The 18497-nt window shown below is 39.3% G+C and overlaps 2 protein-coding genes across 8 annotated transcripts; both read right to left on the bottom strand.

The window, feature by feature from the left end:
- Positions 1-8627: 8627 nt before the first annotated feature.
- Positions 8628-11775, bottom strand: LOC129762643 (zinc finger protein 571-like). Its single transcript, XM_055761108.1, has 4 exons — positions 11621-11775; positions 10662-11559; positions 10520-10603; positions 8628-10448 (listed from the first exon to the last, which is right to left on the bottom strand). Exons 1-4 carry the CDS (start codon positions 11631-11633, stop codon positions 9389-9391), a joined length of 2055 nt encoding a protein of 684 aa, XP_055617083.1. The 5' UTR covers positions 11634-11775; the 3' UTR covers positions 8628-9388.
- Positions 11776-13967: 2192 nt separating this feature from the next.
- Positions 13968-18468, bottom strand: LOC129762644 (zinc finger protein 283-like). Of its 7 annotated transcripts, none has more exons than XR_008740684.1 (6): positions 17712-18468; positions 16786-17650; positions 16644-16727; positions 15229-16576; positions 15070-15154; positions 13968-15002 (listed from the first exon to the last, which is right to left on the bottom strand). XR_008740684.1 is itself a non-coding variant. In XM_055761110.1 (5 exons), exons 2-5 carry the CDS (start codon positions 17722-17724, stop codon positions 15493-15495), a joined length of 2046 nt encoding a protein of 681 aa, XP_055617085.1. In that variant the 5' UTR covers positions 17725-17769; positions 17836-18468; the 3' UTR covers positions 13968-15492. The 7 variants fall into 7 exon arrangements, 2 of the variants coding, with proteins under 2 accessions (XP_055617085.1, XP_055617084.1); XR_008740685.1 differs by having other exon boundaries at positions 13968-15018; XR_008740682.1 differs by having other exon boundaries at positions 13968-15154.
- Positions 18469-18497: the final 29 nt, after the last annotated feature.

The raw sequence follows: 18497 nt of genomic DNA on the forward strand, positions 1-18497 counted from the left end.
GACGTAGAACTACGTCTTTCATTAAGGGTGTCAAATCAGAAAACAGGTCACGTTTTTATGAAATAAAGTTAACGTTAATAACTATTTTTGCCGCGAACGGATTTTGGCGATTTACATACTAAACGAATCGGAAATTCCGTAAGATTTGTTTAATATGCCATACATTAGAATCCTCTTGTTAGTAAATGGTTAAAATTCATGAAAACTTTAAGTGTTTCTATTTTCCCATACATTTGTTCTGTCCATTTGAGTGCTTTCCCGAACAGAGCTATCAATAACGAGCAACTTATTGACGACCAACGGAGGGGAAATCGTAGAATTTAAAGTCTCCGTGAACAAAGGAAAAGAAGGAGAATGAAGGGGAATACTTGCCTAGAGTATAAACAGTGGATCTCGCTGAGGCAAACTTTCATTCGGCATCGGACTGTTGAATAATCCAGTTCACTTTGCTTTCGCTGTGCTTCGATCTAAGATTGGACCCCACCAGTGGTAATCCAACTTGGAAATCGTCGTTTGATTTTTCTGTTCGTTTTTCGCGTTATTCGTATCGTGTGTTCTTCTTTCCGCGTCATAAATTGGACGCTTCGCGTAGTGTGCGATGAGCAAGAAGAAGAGGAAGGCAGGCTCGAGCCCTGCAAAAAACGAACGCATTGCCAGGGGCAATAAAATTTCGAGGTAAGCGTCATCTAATGATGCACGCGGTGCTGGTGCAGTGAAAAGCGCTCGCACTGAACCGAGCCTTCGCGAATGTGTCACCGCACCGAACAACAGCGAAGTAGGCGATTTCGGCGCGTCGGTCGAAACTGTAAACGCCCAGGCAGCAACCAAAATCATGCTCCCCCCGCTGGTGGTGAAGGCAGTCGCTCTTGACAAACTCATCAGCGAATTCGCATCGATGGGTGTTACAGCAGAGTACAAGCTGTGTGGCATAATTCGGTCTTTTTCCAAGCAGTTAACATTGTTTATTTTCCGTCTTCATAAGGGCTTCGTTTGTGCCTTTGAGATTGCATCAATGTATTAAACTGACGTTATGGCGAAGCAGACGTGCTTGTGCACCAAAAAATTATTTGGGAATACTAAGCATCTTGAATCTCTTACTGGAATGTTATAAGTTATTTGGGTTCGCGTGCCAGTCGCAAAACTGCCTTCAACTAGGATTGCATTTGCGCTAATATTGACCATAATGAAGCATTGCTACTGTTTTCGAGGTTGTTATCAACAAAAAGAGTTTATTTCTCTTGTTTAGTCATCAAGAAAGTAAATGTTCTGGAATTTTGTATGTGATTAGGTTTTGCTTGCCAGTAGCAAAACTTCCTCCACTAAGGGAGACAGCTGCGCTTATCTCAAGTATGAGAAAGTAATGCAACTCTTTTCGAGGCCAGTAATATTAACAGAAGCGTTTCTTTTGAGAATAGCGCAAAATGATGAGAAATGTTTATATTGCTAGTAGTTTCAAGCCACCAATGTATGGCTCTGTATGCATGCTATGGTGAACGCTTGTTTGGCGCTTGGTTTACGCTTAGTTTGTACGAACGATATCTGGAGGTGCGATTCCTTTGAGGCAATACTAAATAACATGTAGCATGATATTTGATACTTGAAAGTGTTGTCATTGTTGTTGTTTACATGCGGTGCCAAAGATATATTGATGTAGTTATGAGATATGGAATAATAGCGCTGGTGCAACATGTATATAATCGACTGTAGCCGAGTCTATGTCAATTTCGAAAAAGGCCACCGGAATAGCCTTCGAGGTAAATGTTCAATGCATTGACATGAAATAAATTGCGACATACGATCAGCTAGTGTATTGTTTTGCGTGGGCAAGAATGAATCATCAATCAATTATTGTCAACTGATTCTACAATGAAAAAATCATTTCAGAGATTATTCTACTAAGCAGTTGTTTCTAAAATTTCACAGCATTATAGAATAATATCCGAAGGTATAAACAAGCGACTTATATAAAATAACAGCGTAGTTCTACGTCAACAATGCGGTCGTATCTTGGACACAACCTCCTATAATTTTTTCAATTCTCAGTTGTGGGGAGCGTGAAATATAAACAGTTTTCGTGTTGGCGGTATTCGCGATGACGACGGTACGATGCGACATTCACGACCATTGCCGAAAACACAGTAATTTACATTTGGGTATTCTAGTGTAGAGACGCGAATTACGGACGGTTTTTCGAGTTCCGTAAAAATAAAACAAAGAATATTTTTACTATCCATTATATCATTATTTGTTCATCTATCTTTTAACAGCAAAACAAAAATTGAACGGAGACAAACTAGAATAGTTAAGAACTGATGAAGCGAGAGGGTTAAAAAAAAGTTATGCGATGGCGTACACGATTCCAGTTCTTCTGGTTATTTGAAACAAAAAATCGAACAGATTCTGAATCAGTAAAGATGCCGCTATCGCATGAAACTCGGACAAGTCGAAAACATGTTTTTTGACAAAATGGTTGCCGTTTGATCATGCGATAGAAAGATGCCTGTAGATTGTATCCATATAAATTCGACATTAATCGGTTTAATAGAACTTGAGATATCGTGTACGCCAGTTTGAAAAAACTAGTTTTGAGAAAAACGCGTTTGCAGTTCATTCTTATGGCCGTACCAGGTTAGATACCGCATCACGTAAATGGCTCTAACTCGGTAAATAATAAGACTTTCGATAAGTCCTTTTTCTTGAATGCCTAAACAACAGAAATTTAAAGGAAAAAAAGAAATTTTCAATTTCTAGACTTTCTAGTTCTAGACTGCCTTCCCAGCAAACATTAAATCGTATAATTTTGCAAGTGCCAAGTCTTACAAGAAATCCGAATAAATCATAATCGCATATAATATCAATCAAAGTATGTGTCGTGTATATTTGAAATCGCATAAAATGCAAAAACTCGATTTTATATACCATTATCAAATTAAGTCACAATTCGGTATAACAAACATCAGTTTTATGATGTACATTGTCGTAAAATATATTTAATCCGCATCATATGCGTATATTACGCTGATGCAGTTTGTGTGTCGTATAAGCGTATAATTTAAATCGATTCAGTACTGTAGCAAATCGTGTTGCATGCTGAAGAAAATCATGAAACAGTAAATCATATTAGATCCTAATAAAGAACATATTACATCATATTGAAATGTCAATGAAATTCTGATGCACTCGAAAGTTTCAACCGCTGTTGAATTAAATTTCAGATAGCCGTGCGAGATAGCTGGTAGATGATAATCCAGACGACCGGAGTTCGAACCCACATCGGAACAGTTTTCACCAAACATTAATCTGTGCCATTTTAAACATTCATATTCCACGCCCAACACAAGTCAATCAAATAATTATAATTTCTACAAACATAAATACTCATATATAAAAATGGCGATTCGTGAGGCTATAATAAACATTTCACGTAAATATTTTGCACCATTTGTTTTTTTTCTATGTCTGTAATAAATCGTATATGAGTATGGCAAAAGTCGCTATTATAGCCGGTCAAAGTTGCATATTCATCCAAACAAATTCGGTAAGCATTTGCCATGTATGTATATGGCCTCCACTTTTGCATGCATATGCCAGTTAGGCGCATTATATGCCAACCAAATTTTAAGGCATATGATGTTATATATCCGCTTGTTATGCGATTTAATGTTTGCTGGGTTAATGCGACATGCCAAGGCATCACCCAGTGCCGCATTGGAGGCAATTTTGACGGGTAATTTGACATTTGCGATGACAGTGATACAGTGTCAACCCTTAATCTGGGGCCATAATTTGGGTCCCAAACTCGATGTTTACAAAAATGTCCAATTAGAAACGAAAATTTCCAGTTATTCGTGTCGCATTATAGGTCTGTCCAATTAGCTAAATGTCAATATATATTAGATTGATGTAATATAAAATATATACTAGAATTGATTGTCAAGGTTTTCTCAAATAAAACAGATGTTCCCAACTCTGAACCTTTTGTATGGAATGTCGTTTATACTTCAAATACTCTATCACCAATTCTCCAAAGAATGTTTCTACGCAAATTGAGGTAATATATCATAGAGCAGTGACTGAAAATCTGATTGAACCTTGCTCACAAATGCTAGTCCTAAGCTCTAACCACTTGTTATTTCATGCTAGAATGAATTAAAGGATTACATACAAAAAATTGTTTTGCTAAAAAAAAGTTAAATTCATACGTGACTGTCATTTTTATTACACAAAAAACAATGCATGCCTTACGCCTATTAAGTTTCATTCGTCGAGAGAATATCAGTTTTCTCCAAAACATTACCATATTAACACTTTTGGAAATACAGATATTTGAAATTTTCATAGCAGATGTCTCAAAAAAAGATTTGACATCCTTTCTATAGCGCTTTGTGAAACATTTCAAACCCGTTTCAAAATATTTCAGCACCACCGCTGGCATTCGAGCCAGGGTAACAAATCGAGAAATTCCAGATTTTACTCGGTGTGGTAGTGATAGTGTTTGTATCGAATCCTCGATTCGATTTCTATTATAGGACACTATAATTCTACTAAATAACTTGTACAGAGCGAAACGGTATCGCTCTTTCCGCTTTTTCTCTTTCTCGCAAATCTGTCATTCAAAACACAAAAGCGATGCGAAAATATTGAACCAGTCGCAAAGTCGCAAATACTTTCTGCTGTGTGCAACAGGATAATTTTTCATTCGGTAAGAATAATAGTAATTTCCCAAATCAAATCACTTGCTAGCACAAAGCTCATATTTTCATTATATTGGACCCGTAAACTACATCTTGTTTCATGTACCGACCCGTAAACTACTTTGTACCTTCATGTACCAAAAATTCTAACAACGGTAAACACCATCCTGGAGGACATGCAGCTGGAAACAGCAGCGATTGAAGAACGAAATGCGATGGTGTGAATAAGACGAAACGACTAATTACGATACATAACGGCTAAACTGAGACGGACGAGAAACATTTCAGAAACGCCTAAATATTAGGCTGTCAAAAAAGTCCTGCGGTATTTCCGCGAGGTGTCGTTGTAAGCGCGTAGTTCTAGTTGTATTCATTGTATCGAGTCAGGCTATAGCTTGTTGGAAAGATATTTAATATATAGTCCTTGACAGTGTTTTGTTTGGTTAAGTCGTTCGTGAGTTATAGTGTCGCAAATATGGAGTAAAATAAAGAGAAAATCCGACATATTTTACAGTACTACTATGACAAAGGCAAAAATGCATCTCAAGCTGCCAATAAAATTTGTGCAGTTTATGGACCCGATACAGTTTTCATTTCCACCGCACAACGATGGTTTCAACGTTTTCGTTCTGGTGTAGAGGTCGTCGAAGATGCGCCACGCTCCGGAAGACAAAATCGCTGAATTAGCCGAGAAAGACCGGCATAGTAGCAGCCGTAGCATCGGCCAAGAGCTGGGGATAAGTCATCAAACCGTTATTAACCATTTGAAGAAGCTTGGATTCACAAAGAAGCTCGATATATGGGTGCCACACACGTTGACGCAAAAAACATCTTTGACCGTATCGACGCATGTGAATCGCTGCTGAATCGCAACAAAATCGACCCGTTTCTGAAGCGGATGGTGACTGGCGTTAAAAAGTGGGTCACTTACGACAACGTGAAGCGCAAACGGTCGTGGTCGAAGCCCACTGAAGCGGCTCAGACGGTGGCCAAGCCCTCATTAACGGCCAGGAAGGTTCTGCTGTGTGTTTGGTGCGATTGTCAAGGAATAATCTATTATGAGCTACTTCCCTATGGCCAAACGCTCAATTCGGACCTGTACTGCCAACAACTGGACCGCTTGAAGGTAGCACTCATGAAGAAAAGGCCATCTTTGATAAACAGAGGCCGCATTGTCTTCCATCAGGACAACGCCAGGCCACACACTTCTTTGGTGACGCGCCAGAAGCTCCGGGAGCTCGGATGGGAGGTTGTTTTGCATCCGCCGTATAGTCCGGACCTTGCACCAAGTGACTACCACCTGTTTTTGTCCATGGCGAACGAGCTAGGTAGTCAGAAGTTAGCCACAAAAGAGGCCTGTGAAAATTGGCTATCCGAGTTTTTTGCCAATAAAGAAGCGAGCTTCTATAACAGGGGTATTATGAAGTTGGCATCTCGTTGGGAACAAGTCATCGAACAAAACGGCGCATATTTGACTTAAAACAGATGATTGTAACTAATTTTATGAACAAATGAAAATTAAAAAAAAAATACCGCAGTACTTTTTTGACAGCCTAATATATGCAATCGCAACACATGACACTCGAGCTCGATACGAGATTATCTCGATTTACAAAATACGAGGTTTTGCTCGGTGTGATAGTGATAGTGATTGTATCGAATCCTCGATTCGATTTATATAATAGGGTCCATCATCAGTTTGATTATATTGTTTAAAAGTGAGATTCGGGCCTGATTATTCTTATCAATTTCTACAAGCTGACCCGACGAACTTCGCCCCGCCCAAAATATTTTTTTTGTTGTGAATTCTATCGAACTTTCAAGTTTTCTTACCGAGCGAACGTTGTGGATTTAATCGGATACAATTTCCATTTACTATAAATTTCCTGTTACTTCTACCCAAACTCGCCATTATAATACAAATTTATTTTCACACAATATTCGCTCAAGATTATTGTTTCATTTGCAAATAACATGTTTCTCCGTTACATGGAATACATGTTTGATACAGGAAAGTAAATTTTCATTCATAATTTTCATTTTCCACATGAGAAACATTTTCGCTTCACACTAACGGAACACAAAGCTTAAAGTGCGCTACACATACAACGTCCTGATACCGTTCCATCAACTATTGTCTTGGACTCACGGCGAACTTGCCGTTGGTGATGTATGTGAATGTTTCCATAAAAACAGAAAGTGGGTTATATCTGAGGTGTAACCGCAATGTTGACGTAGGACTATTGTTGATTTAATGATCATTTGTTTGAAGTTGAATCTGAATCCATTCTGAATGAATGAATAAATGAATATTTGGGGGACTTCGAAAACGAAAGTGTTACGTTGGAGGCACAAGGTTTTATGCATCTAATATTGGATACGAAAATATTCTACTAAGGGGGGAGAATAATCTTCAGAAGCTTTCCCGCTAATTGCACTTCATTGAAAAATCACAAAACCAAATGTATTTGGTCGCAGTATTATATGAATAGAAAACATTCAAATAAACTCTTTTCTTTGAATGTATTTTTCAATTCCAAGGGGACCTGGCAGATTATTTATCAGCAACGATGATACCTTTACGGATTCTTCTCGATGCTGGATAACAACCAAACGAAAAGAGTTGCGCGCGTGTATGTATATGTGTGACGGCTGCTCCGATGCCTCAAACGGAACCAATTCTCGATGCTGTTACTTCCATGGTCGCCTTTTCAGTGGCATCACTCTCCTCCTGATGGATTCCCTTCTGGCCTAAGGTGCACAAACAGGCTCTTGACGATACCGTTCATCAGCGCTTTTATGATGAACCAAATTAGCTTCACCACAACAGTGACATCATGCTCCAATCGCCGTTTAATTATAACTGAGTGGATTTCCGAGCGGCGCTCGCTTATATACCAATTGGTGATTCCAATAGACTGTTTTGAAAGCAATTTTAAGGATATTGAAACAAGTTTTTGGATGAAAAAGTAACAAGTATATAACGCGTAGACATTTTATCTTTCGAATGAAGTGTTTATCATACCATTTCGTTCAGTTGTTTAGGAGCTATTAAAGCTCAAAATCTCGGTCTCCGGGGTAACTTTCGTTTTCGAAACTTTGATTTTACACCCCGGTATAGAAATGAAAGTCGTAGTCCTACGTCAAAATTGCATGGGAGAAAAATTGACGTAACGTGACGTGGATATTGTATGTGAATCGCATTTAATTACGCAAACGTGGAATCCAATTGGACTAACAACAATGTCATTGTGGAACCTATGAGAATTATTTTTTTTTCGAACTTTTCTCTTTTCTAAAATTTTCAAACGGCTCAAACCGGTCCATTCCTTTCTCGGATTTTGTGTTTATCAACACATTTGGCCTTCCAATTACAAATGAACAGAGTTCATTGGCCCAATTAGAGTAATCGTTCGCTAACTGGTTCTGGTTTAACTGTTCTGCGTTTTAACTGGGCGAACGTGAACTGTTCCTTGGACCAATTAAAAAGCAGAATTTCGTAAACAGTCGACGCCATATTCAAATGGAAAATTTGCTGTGAGGGGCATTCGAATGTAATTTGAAATGTTATGAAAATTGACATTATTTTCGCATGACAAAAACATTGATTAAATTACAGAAAAATAATTTCCTCAAATTATATTTCATATCTGTTGGGTACCTAGCCACCTTCGATAGCTCTATGAATTTTCAGGCACCCAACATCGAACGGGAAATCCTTTCCCCGTAAAACACAAATCTAATTGCCGTCGGTAAAAGAAACAATAAACCAAACTCCGTTTACGCAGTGCCGACGGCCAACAATATTGAACACCGAATAGTGGAATATTTTCTGTTCTCAATTAAATAACGCACAGATCTTGTACAAATTACACATTTAATCGATTAACAAACTACATATATTTTTAAATACATTTCACAATTACAACATGCATTGACAATCACTCCCTTCAATATCGAATCCATATGGATCCTGTGGTGGACGATCTCGAACTGTCGTCGCTCCGCAGCATCCCAATTTGCTGCGCTCTGTCGATGCCTGTGTTGGTCTTCATCACGTGCGATGTTTTCTGCCGATCGAGCTTCGGCAGAATGCTGATTGTTTCCAACGCTGTGATCGTATACGTAGTGGTGAATGCTAGGATGACCTCACAGAGTTTCGTTCACCCAATAAGAAAAAGTTAGTTGTTTTCGTTCCTTCCTGCTCTGGTACACGTGTGGAGACGCTAATGAGCACAGTTACATTTGTTCCTCATCAGCTGTTACTTCCCGTTAGTTTGTCTACGATGTGTCTGCAAATCTTTGTGTTTCGTGCGACGAAACAGCTGACGTGGGGAATTCCTGGTCAGGGTAGTAGCAGGGTGCTCGTGCTACTCGCAAACAATATCTGTTGTCACACTCAATGCGAAACTTCCATTGGAATCCTTTTGTTTATCCAATTTCATGATCAACCCGAATCAAACAATTCATTGAAGTTCCCCTCGATTTTATTTGACGTTTAACATGCCGGACCAGTTAAAACGCAAATATCGATAACTGGTCTTCCCTTTTCGCCCAGATAGTGAATGTTTACTGTATAACAAAGAAACTTGAAAACTTTTATTTCAATGCAGCTTTTTCTCTCTTTGGAATAACAACAATTATTGAACAAATCCAGCATTTCAATGCGTTTGAATCCCTTCCAAAAAATGTAGTTAACTTGTAATCGCCTTTGTCGCTATCTGCACCTCTTCCAGCACAATGCCGTGCACTTTGAGCAAGTGCGTCTTCATTTGAACCTTCAGCATAAACCGTTCCCCACAAACTTCGCAGGGATAAGGTTTTTCGTTGGTGTGAACACGCATGTGGACACTCAGAGAGTATTTCTTCTGCAATATCTTACCACAAACGTGACATTCATAACTAGTCTTATGGATAACCATGTGATTTCTGAGTAAAGTTCTGTGTTTAAACACTTTACCGCAGATTTTACACGGAACCTTCTCGCTTTTATGTTTGATTGCGTAGTGATACTCGTATTTGGCTTTCTGCTTAAACTTTGCGTCGCACTGATCGCACTGAAATATGTATCCGTCCTCACCGTGGAACACTATCTCATGGGTATCCCGAGGTTTCCTACTGCCATATCGTCTATTGCATCCTTCGAAAGAGCATGCGTACGGTCGGAGTCCATAGTGCACGTTCATGTGATACTCAAAACGGGACCTCTCAATCTGCTTACCACAGAGCTCACAGATTTTTACGTATCGCGTTTGCCCTCTGACTTTAACCTTAATGCATCCATCATCAGAGAAACGCCGTTTTCCAGTGAATCTTCTCTTGGGATATGCCTTATCTTCGCTTTGCTCGGTGTCTTCATATTCTGTTGTTTTTTTATTTGTAGAATAATCCATCAGAACATCCCCATATGATTCGTCAGTACATTTGCCATACTCTTTGGGGGTGCATGGCGGATTCTTTTGGATGAATTGGCTCTCTGCATTTTCTATGTCAGCTGTGAAAATGTCTTGCTGCGTGATGGAGCCCAGGTATGACGGAATGTGCGTTCTGCTCTCGAGCATTTCGTGTAGAATCGACATCAGACGGACATACTTTTCGTTTGTGGGTTCCCGTTTCTTGGCACCTTTCAATCTGCTTATTTTAAACATGCGATAGATTCCTCGCAAACGACTCCAGTGTGCTCGCAGCGTTTTTACGTCCATCGCGAATTTCTTGGTCATTTCCTTCCAAGCAGTATTTACACTTTGTCTGGAGCTGCAAAGACAGGTAAACCATGAATGAGCGTAAAACCCTCATAAACAACTCTCCAAAATTTCCAAACTAACCAGTTAAGGGACAAGTCCCACAACTCAGGATGCTTCTTTATTTCCTCTGCGATTGCCAGCTTCAGATCGATCGATATTAGTTTTCTAGAAAATAAAATAAGTATTAAAATAGCTGATACTAAATAGATTTTGAAACATTTACCCATCGTCATCGTTGCCGATTTCTGGCTCTCTATAGGGTTCACTATCATAGAATTTCGGAACTAGAATATCCATCACGGCGAACAAAGGACATTCACGGCAGCGGAAAATGGAAGGCTTGTGTCCGGCGTAGGCACGCTTCTTGTACATTCTGTAATAATTTTTCATTTCTGCCCACATGTTTCCAACCTTGCGCAATTTCAAATTCATTTTCTTACTAACAGCTTTCAAATCAGGTTTCTTAGACATCTGGGTTTGTAGCTCGGTTGCAATTTCCAGCTTTAATCGTAATTTCACATCTTTGTCATTAATAGTACGCGATTTAGCGTTTTCCGAAACATCGGTAGTTTCTGACATCGACTCGTTTGGGTCCCAATCATGTTCGATCGATAGAAGAGGCTCGACTTCAATGTTCTCTTCTGGTTGCTCCTCATTTGTTTCTTCCTCTTCCACTTGTATAAATTCGGGAGGAAGTATGTTGTCAACGATATCAACGGAAGCTTCAGACAAATCTTCCTGTGTTTCCTCTTTCAATATATTATCAACCCTGTCTCGTTGTTCGCAAACCAGCACTCTTAATCCCGTAACATGTTCTTTATAACATTCCCATTTTCCGACATCGCTGTTGTGGAATTGTGCCGATTCGAAAAGATTTGCGGAGTGGTGACAAAGGATCCGGAATTCGTCTATCAAACGAATCGTCTGTTCGCAGTTTGAACAAATTTTACACACGGTGTCATCTGGATTGATGGACAAACCTACACAATCGCGAATTTTGTCACCAAGTGTGGAATTCAAATCTTCATTGAACCTGAAAATATCAACGAACTGTTGTGTATCATCTGTCCAATGAAGACACAGACGGCAATGCTGGCCAGTAGTTTGATCCTCTATGAGTTCTGTCGGTGGAATGTTATTTTAACAACATGATGAATTTGTATCATTTACAAAAACTCTAACCTTCTATATCCATTTTCGTCTGTGACTGATATACATTACAAATCCTTTTTACTTTCTGTTTGAGCTACTGACAACATAGTAGATCACGAAATTTGTATTTTTTTATGTTGTTAAATGTAGTTTGACACTTACATTATACAGTGATTCGCCTCTAATTCGATTTGACGGCGGAATGGTGTCGACCTGTGTCGACATCTGGATACATTAGTTTGTTATGGCGGGTTTACATTAGGGAGATCTATAGTTATAGATGGATTTATTCGCGTGAAAATAGGTGTAAACGGGTGAGAATAAATATGATACACTTATTCGAGGTATATATAACTTGAATAAATTCAGCATATGTAAACGCTTGTGAATTTCTCACTGGTGAGAAATCACTAAAGTTGGATGCAGTTCTACTTCAGGTGAATAAATTCACCGAAGATATGAATATATTCATTATAGAAGTTCACGCTAGTGTAAACGGTTGATGCGATTTCTATAAATCTCATCATATTTCTTCACATGAATATATCCCTAGTCTAAACCCACCCTTAGAGGCGAATGAACTTCAAAGTTTAAAGCCTCTTAAAAACAAAGAAAGAAAGAATTAGTTTGTATAAGTCTAACTATTATCTATCAGATTAGTCAGTTAGGCAGTTTTTAATTGCTAAAATTTGTATGAACAATTTTTTATTTACCTAATAAAAGTACGCTGTTCTTACCCCCATTTAAACTTTTTTCTATGAATTTTCAGATATTCTCACCAAAACTTACCATTATGATATCAAATAATCTTTAGACACAATTTTGTATGATATTTTTTCACTACTTGCAAGCACTACTAGAAAAATTTTGGGCGAACTTCAAACGGAAGATTTCCTTCAATAATTTCATTGGCAAAACGGAGAGACCGCTGACCACCAAAGCTCTCGAAAAGGTTGAGGAACATGCCGACATCCATTTTTTAAGGGCCATGGTTCAAGTAAATTTACGATACTTCTTCCAATATATCCGTCTTTTCCTGTCCAGCATCCACTAGTTCTTCCGGCTTATTCAATAGTTGAGCCCCGACCGAGTTAGAGGACAGAGAATGAATTTTTCGTCTCACTCACGTCGGTCTCTGCGGACCAATAGGGCACTTTTATAAAAATCATTTTCCTATTTTGTTGCTGTCGTTCCCAGTTGATACTCTCTATACAGAAAGTTCACTTTCGGTTCGATGAAACTGGCTCAACGTATTAATCTTCGGATTCATTGGAAGCGGTCTTGAAAAGTCTGCCAAATAAATGTTTTTTGATCCATTTGAGTAAAATCAACATGACCAAATTGTAATATTGAAATATATTGATATCGCGGAACATTTTCGCTTCTTTTGCCAATTCGCGTTGACGGCGAAATGGTGTTGACATCTGGATACGACATTACTTACCATAATAATATTACCATAATAATATAAATAACATAATAATAAAAGTAATATAAAATTATCTTTAGACACATTTTTTGTATGATATTTTTTCACTATTTGCAAGCAAAAGCGATTTTCATCTACATAGAGTACTAATTTGATTTGGAAAAAATGATTTTTACTTTGTTTTTTATTTTATTTATTTCTTCTGCCAACCCGTATTGTCATGCCTACTCCCCCATTATGTAGAACGAAGCTCAATGCCGTCAATGCGGAATGCGGGACGTTTCGCAGGACCTAATGTAACGCGAGGCACTCTGTCAAAATGCGGGACTGTCCCGTGTAACGCGGGACGTCTGGTCAGTTTATCATTACACCAATAAATCCAAACACACTCCTGAAATCAGGCTCTCTTCAAGCAAACATAAATATTAAATAGATTTTTAGAATGCATCGAAAATTCTTAAATAACTCTCTAGTCGAAAGTTTCGGTGGCCCTGAAAAGGACCAATGGGTTTGTGTTGTTTTGTACACACAGCTGAAATGACTGATTCATGAGTCATTCTATTCTCGCGAGAACAGTACACGCACTCAGAACAAAACACGTAACGCGGCATTTTTCTCGTGCTAACATACAGTGCGGTTCCAGGCGATTATACATTTGTCCCCCACTATCGTTATTTATTTTATAACGCATAGCGCATAAAATCTATAATCCGTACAATTTACACGGTATGAAAACCGACGACGTAACTCTTATTTAATATTTCTCTTGTACTTTGATTGCACTCTACACTATGCTTGCTTCTTGCATATTCTGAAGATGCAAAAATTGTTACACATACAAAACGATAACGGCCAGGCGGGCTCAAAAGAACCTGGAAGGCCGCAGGTTTAATATAATAAGAGTGTTGGTAAATTTCTTTTTTTTTAAATTAATGCTTTATTCTGCAAAAATGGTTACAAATTTAATATCCAAAGTATTTCCCATCGCTAGTCACAACTTTTTCCCGTCTTTCTGGAAATTCACGGATCCCTTTGCGGAAATAATCGGCCAGTTTGTCGGCTAACCATGAATCGTTCCAATTTTTGACTTCATCAAAATTGGAGAAGTGCTGGTCAACCAGGCCATGTTGCATCGATCGAAAAAAGTAGTAATCGGACGGAGCAATGTCTGGAGAATAAGGTGGGTGGGACAGGATCTCCCATTTCAGCGTTTCCAAGCATGTTTTGACCGGTTTCGCGACATGCAACCGAGCATTGTCATGCTGCATAATAACTTTATCGTGTCTTTGCTCGTATTGTGGCCGTTTCCTCTTCAGTGCACGGCTCAAACGCATCAATTGTCGTCGGTAGAGGTTTCCCGTAATGGTTTCATCCGGTTTTAGCAGCTCATAGTACACCATACCCAGCTAGTCCCACCAAATAGACAGCATAACGTTCTGGTCGTGAATATTCCGCGCGGTCGTCGATGTTGATGCAGGGCCGGGGTATCCATACGTTGCCCGACGTTTAGGATTGTCGTAATGGACCCACCTTACATCATAAGTAGCGATTCGATGCAAAAAAAACCTTTCTTTTAAGCTGTTAGAGCAGTTGTTCGCACGTAAAAAAACGGCGTTCGACGTCTCTTGGCTTCAATTCACACAGCACCCAATGTCCTATCTTGCGGAACATTCCCTTTGCTTTTAAACGATCGGATATGGTTTGCTGAGCTACTCCAAGTGTATCTGCAAGTTCTTGTTGCGTTTGTGACGGATCTTGATCGAGTAAAGCCTCCAATTCTTCATCTTCAAACTTTTTTGGCGGCCGGAACGTTCTTCGTCTTCCAAGTCAAAATTAGCACTTTAAACCGCGTAAACCGCGCAAACCGCGTCTGACACGTTCGCTCAGTTACCATAAACTTCCACTAAAATGCGATGACTTTCCGCAGCTTTTTTCTTCATATTGAAGTGATACGCGCAATGACAGTAGCTTTCCAATGAATGTCTGGAAATTTCATTCACTGGAATAATAATCGAGTTAAGCTATCTATTGTAAAACCGAAGAAACTTACCGGTACACCTAATAGCTGCTCTAGCTGAACATGTTGGTTCAAAGGTAACACGTGAAGGATAGCCTCCAAGGCCTTTGAGGGTGTACTTCGCAGTGAAATATAAAGAATTGTAATATAAGTAAAATATAAGAATTGTTAATCTATCTTTTAGAATCTAACCGTTATTTGAAATGGTAATGAAAAACCAGATTTTAAATACAAAGTTTTCATGAATGCACATTTTGTGTGAAATCCAACGTTACAGAGTGTTGCAACAGTGAAGTGTCGAACGCATTATAACTCCATTGGAACGTCACTGGACATGTAGCACAGCTACTTATTCTTTTCAGAACTATTATAACGAAACTTCTTTCAATTGTGTTCCAGCCGTAGGTTTATCGTTGGAATAAATTTTTGAACGAAACCAACATTTTCATGATAACGTTAACTTTTTATCGTCGTTATCGCTTCTTGCACCTCTTCAAACTCGACACCGTGTACCTTGAGCATATGGTTCTTCATCTGGACCTTCCATATGAACCGTTGCTCGCAGAGCCCGCACGGGTATGGTTTTTCGTTGGTGTGAGTACGCATATGGCCGTTCAGAGTGTACTTTTTCTGCAATATCTTACCACAGATATGACACTCATAATTGGTCTTATGAACACGCATGTGATCCCTGAGAATAGATTTGTGCTTGAATACTTTGCCGCAAATGTTACAAGGAACGTTCTCGTTCTTATGTTTCAGAGCGTAGTGATACTCGTACACGGATTTCAGCTTGAACTTTTCGTCGCACTGATCGCACGGAAATATGTATCCGTCCTCGCCATGATACAATATCTCATGCCTGTCGCGAATTGTTTTACTGACATACCGTCTGTTGCATCCTTCGAAAGAGCACAGGTAAGGCCGGAGTCCATTGTGCATGTTCATGTGGACCTCAAAACGGGACCTTTCAACCTGTTTGCCGCATAGCTCACATACTTTCGCGTAAACCATTTGTCCGTTGACTTTGGTTCTTATACACCCAACATCGCTGAAACTACGTTTTCCAGTGTATCGCCTCTTGACATAAGCCTCACGTTTGCCTTTCGGGGTATCATCGCCTGTTGGCTTTGAGTTTGAAGAATTATCCATCCGATCGTCCCCGTATATTGTTTCATTACATTTGTCATACTCTTTGGGGATTGATAGCGGCAGTTGTCGCTTCTTTTGGATGAATTGGCCCTCTCCACTTCCTTTCTCAACAACTTTTTCGATCTCCTCCTTCTGAACATCGTGCTGCTCAATGGAACCCACGAGAGATGGGGTGTTCTTTATGTCCTCGCACATTTCGTGTAAAATCGACATCAAATAAGCATACTTTTCATTTGTGGGTTTCCGCATCTGAGGATTTTGCGTTCTGCGTAATTGATACGAGCGATATTGTACTCGCAAACGTTTCCAGTGTTTTCGCAGCATTCGTACGTCCATAGAGAACTTCTTGGTCATCTCCTTCCAGATAGTATTTATGCTGTGCGTGGAGCTGCAAAGACAAAACAGATAAATATGAAATCAAGCACGGAGAGTTATGATCAAACTTACGAACTAACCAATTAAGCGACAAATCCCACAACTCAGGGTGCTTTTTTATTTCCTCTGCGAGAGCCACTTTTAGATCGGTAGATATCAGGTTTCTAAAAAATAGAATAGTCATTAAGGTGGTTCACATTCAATAGACTGTAAATCATTTACTCATCATCAATCTTTCCGTTGCTGATTTGTGGCTCTCTATAGGGTTCATCTCCATAGAATTTCGGAATTAGAATATCCATCGCGGCGAATAATGGACATTCGCGGCAACGGAAAACGGCAAGCTTGTGTTCTGCGTAGGCACGCTTCTTGTATATTCTGTAATAATTTTGCATTTCTCTCCACCAACGTCTAACATCTTCCAGTTCTAGGTTCAATTTTTTACTAACAGCTTTCACATTAGGTTTCTTTGACGTCTGGGTTTGCAGTTCCCGTGCAATTTCCAGCTTCAATCGATATTTTGAATCTCTGTCTTTAATAGTACGAGATTGACCGTTATCCGAAATCTCGGTAGTTACTGAAATCGACTCATTTGGGTCCCCATCCAGTTCGATTGCAAGTGGCTCAACTTCCTCTTCCACTTTTATAAACTCGGGAGGAAGTATGTCGTCAACGATGCCAACGGGAGCCTCAGCCCAATGTTTAAGTGTGGTCTCTTTCAGTATGTTATCAACCCTGTCTCGTTGTTCCCAAACCAGCACTCTTAATTCGGTGATGTGTTTATTGTAACATTCCCATTTCTTGGCATCGCTATAGCGGAACTGTGTCGATTCGAAAAGATTTGCGGACTGGTGACAAAGGATCCGGAATTCGTCTATCAAACGAATCGTCTGTTCGCAGTTCGAACAAATTCTACAAGCGATGTCATCTGGATTGATGTACAAACCTACACAATCGCGAATTTTGTCAGCAAGTGTGGAATTCAAATCATCATTGAAGCTGGCAATATCGATGAATTGGTGTTTATCATCTATCCAATCAAGACATAAGCGACAATACTCGCCAATATTTTGATGCTCTATGGGTTCTGTTGGTGGAATTTTATGTCAATAATACAATGTATTTATATCATGTACAAGGAGTCATACCTTCGTTTTCCATTTTCGCCTATGACTGAAATACGCTACAGATTGCTCTCTGTTTGAGCTACTGACAACAAAAAGATTATAAAATTATTTTTTTGCTGATGTTGTTTAATGTAGTTTGACATACCCAGCTAGGGATGTCAAGTATTTGTTCGTATACTGCGTAGAGATGTGCCATCCGCTCATGAGCTGTTCATTCGAATCGCTTCATCATAGTGAGCGGATTCGGATCGGCTCGCAATCAAAAAACGCAGCTCATCAGCTCATTACGGAGCTGGAGCTGATGAGCTGTTGAGCTGATGAGCTGCTGAGCTGTTGAGCTGATGAGCTGCTGAGCTGATGAGCTGTTGAGCTGTTGAGCTGCATAGCTATGGAGCGCAAAAGCTGCAGAGAGTGTGAATTGCGAGACGCGAAAGAATTTTTCGTCTCCCGCGCTTCATGGCATGACGTCAGTTTGTTTTCGTGTATCCCTCTTCGTACTTTAGCTTTAGCAGAGATGCCAGATAGGAAAAAAGGTTTTTGTTTTGAAGATATTCAATCGTTCGTTACTTCATTAAATTTTTCTTATATGGCCAAACAAAATAATACACATTATTATATGCTTGTAAATAAATTTAATATATTACATTGTTATTTAAACATCACTGTGGAAACACATACATTTATTTCCGCGTGCTGAATCAAAACAATTCAGATAACCACCCGGCATAAATGTTGATGATTGATACTGGTCCTTTTGTTACCTTTGTGATCGCGAATAATTATTTCTCGTTGCACCTATTAGTGGAT

This window comes from Toxorhynchites rutilus, chromosome 1, assembly GCF_029784135.1.
Source record: "Toxorhynchites rutilus septentrionalis strain SRP chromosome 1, ASM2978413v1, whole genome shotgun sequence".
In the NCBI taxonomy this organism is placed as follows: Eukaryota; Metazoa; Arthropoda; class Insecta; order Diptera; family Culicidae; genus Toxorhynchites; species Toxorhynchites rutilus.

Bases quoted from the DNA above. Each gene is read 5' to 3' on its own strand.
- LOC129762643 (XM_055761108.1), bottom strand. The intron at 10,604-10,661 runs GTAAATGTTTCA...TTTATTTTCTAG, and splicing joins ATCGGCAACGATGACGATGG to AAAACTAATATCGATCGATC. The intron at 10,449-10,519 runs GTTAGTTTGGAA...CTGTCTTTGCAG, and splicing joins TGGGACTTGTCCCTTAACTG to CTCCAGACAAAGTGTAAATA.
- LOC129762644 (XM_055761110.1), bottom strand. The intron at 16,728-16,785 runs GTAAATGATTTA...TCTATTTTTTAG, and splicing joins AACGGAAAGATTGATGATGA to AAACCTGATATCTACCGATC. The intron at 16,577-16,643 runs GTTAGTTCGTAA...TTGTCTTTGCAG, and splicing joins TGGGATTTGTCGCTTAATTG to CTCCACGCACAGCATAAATA.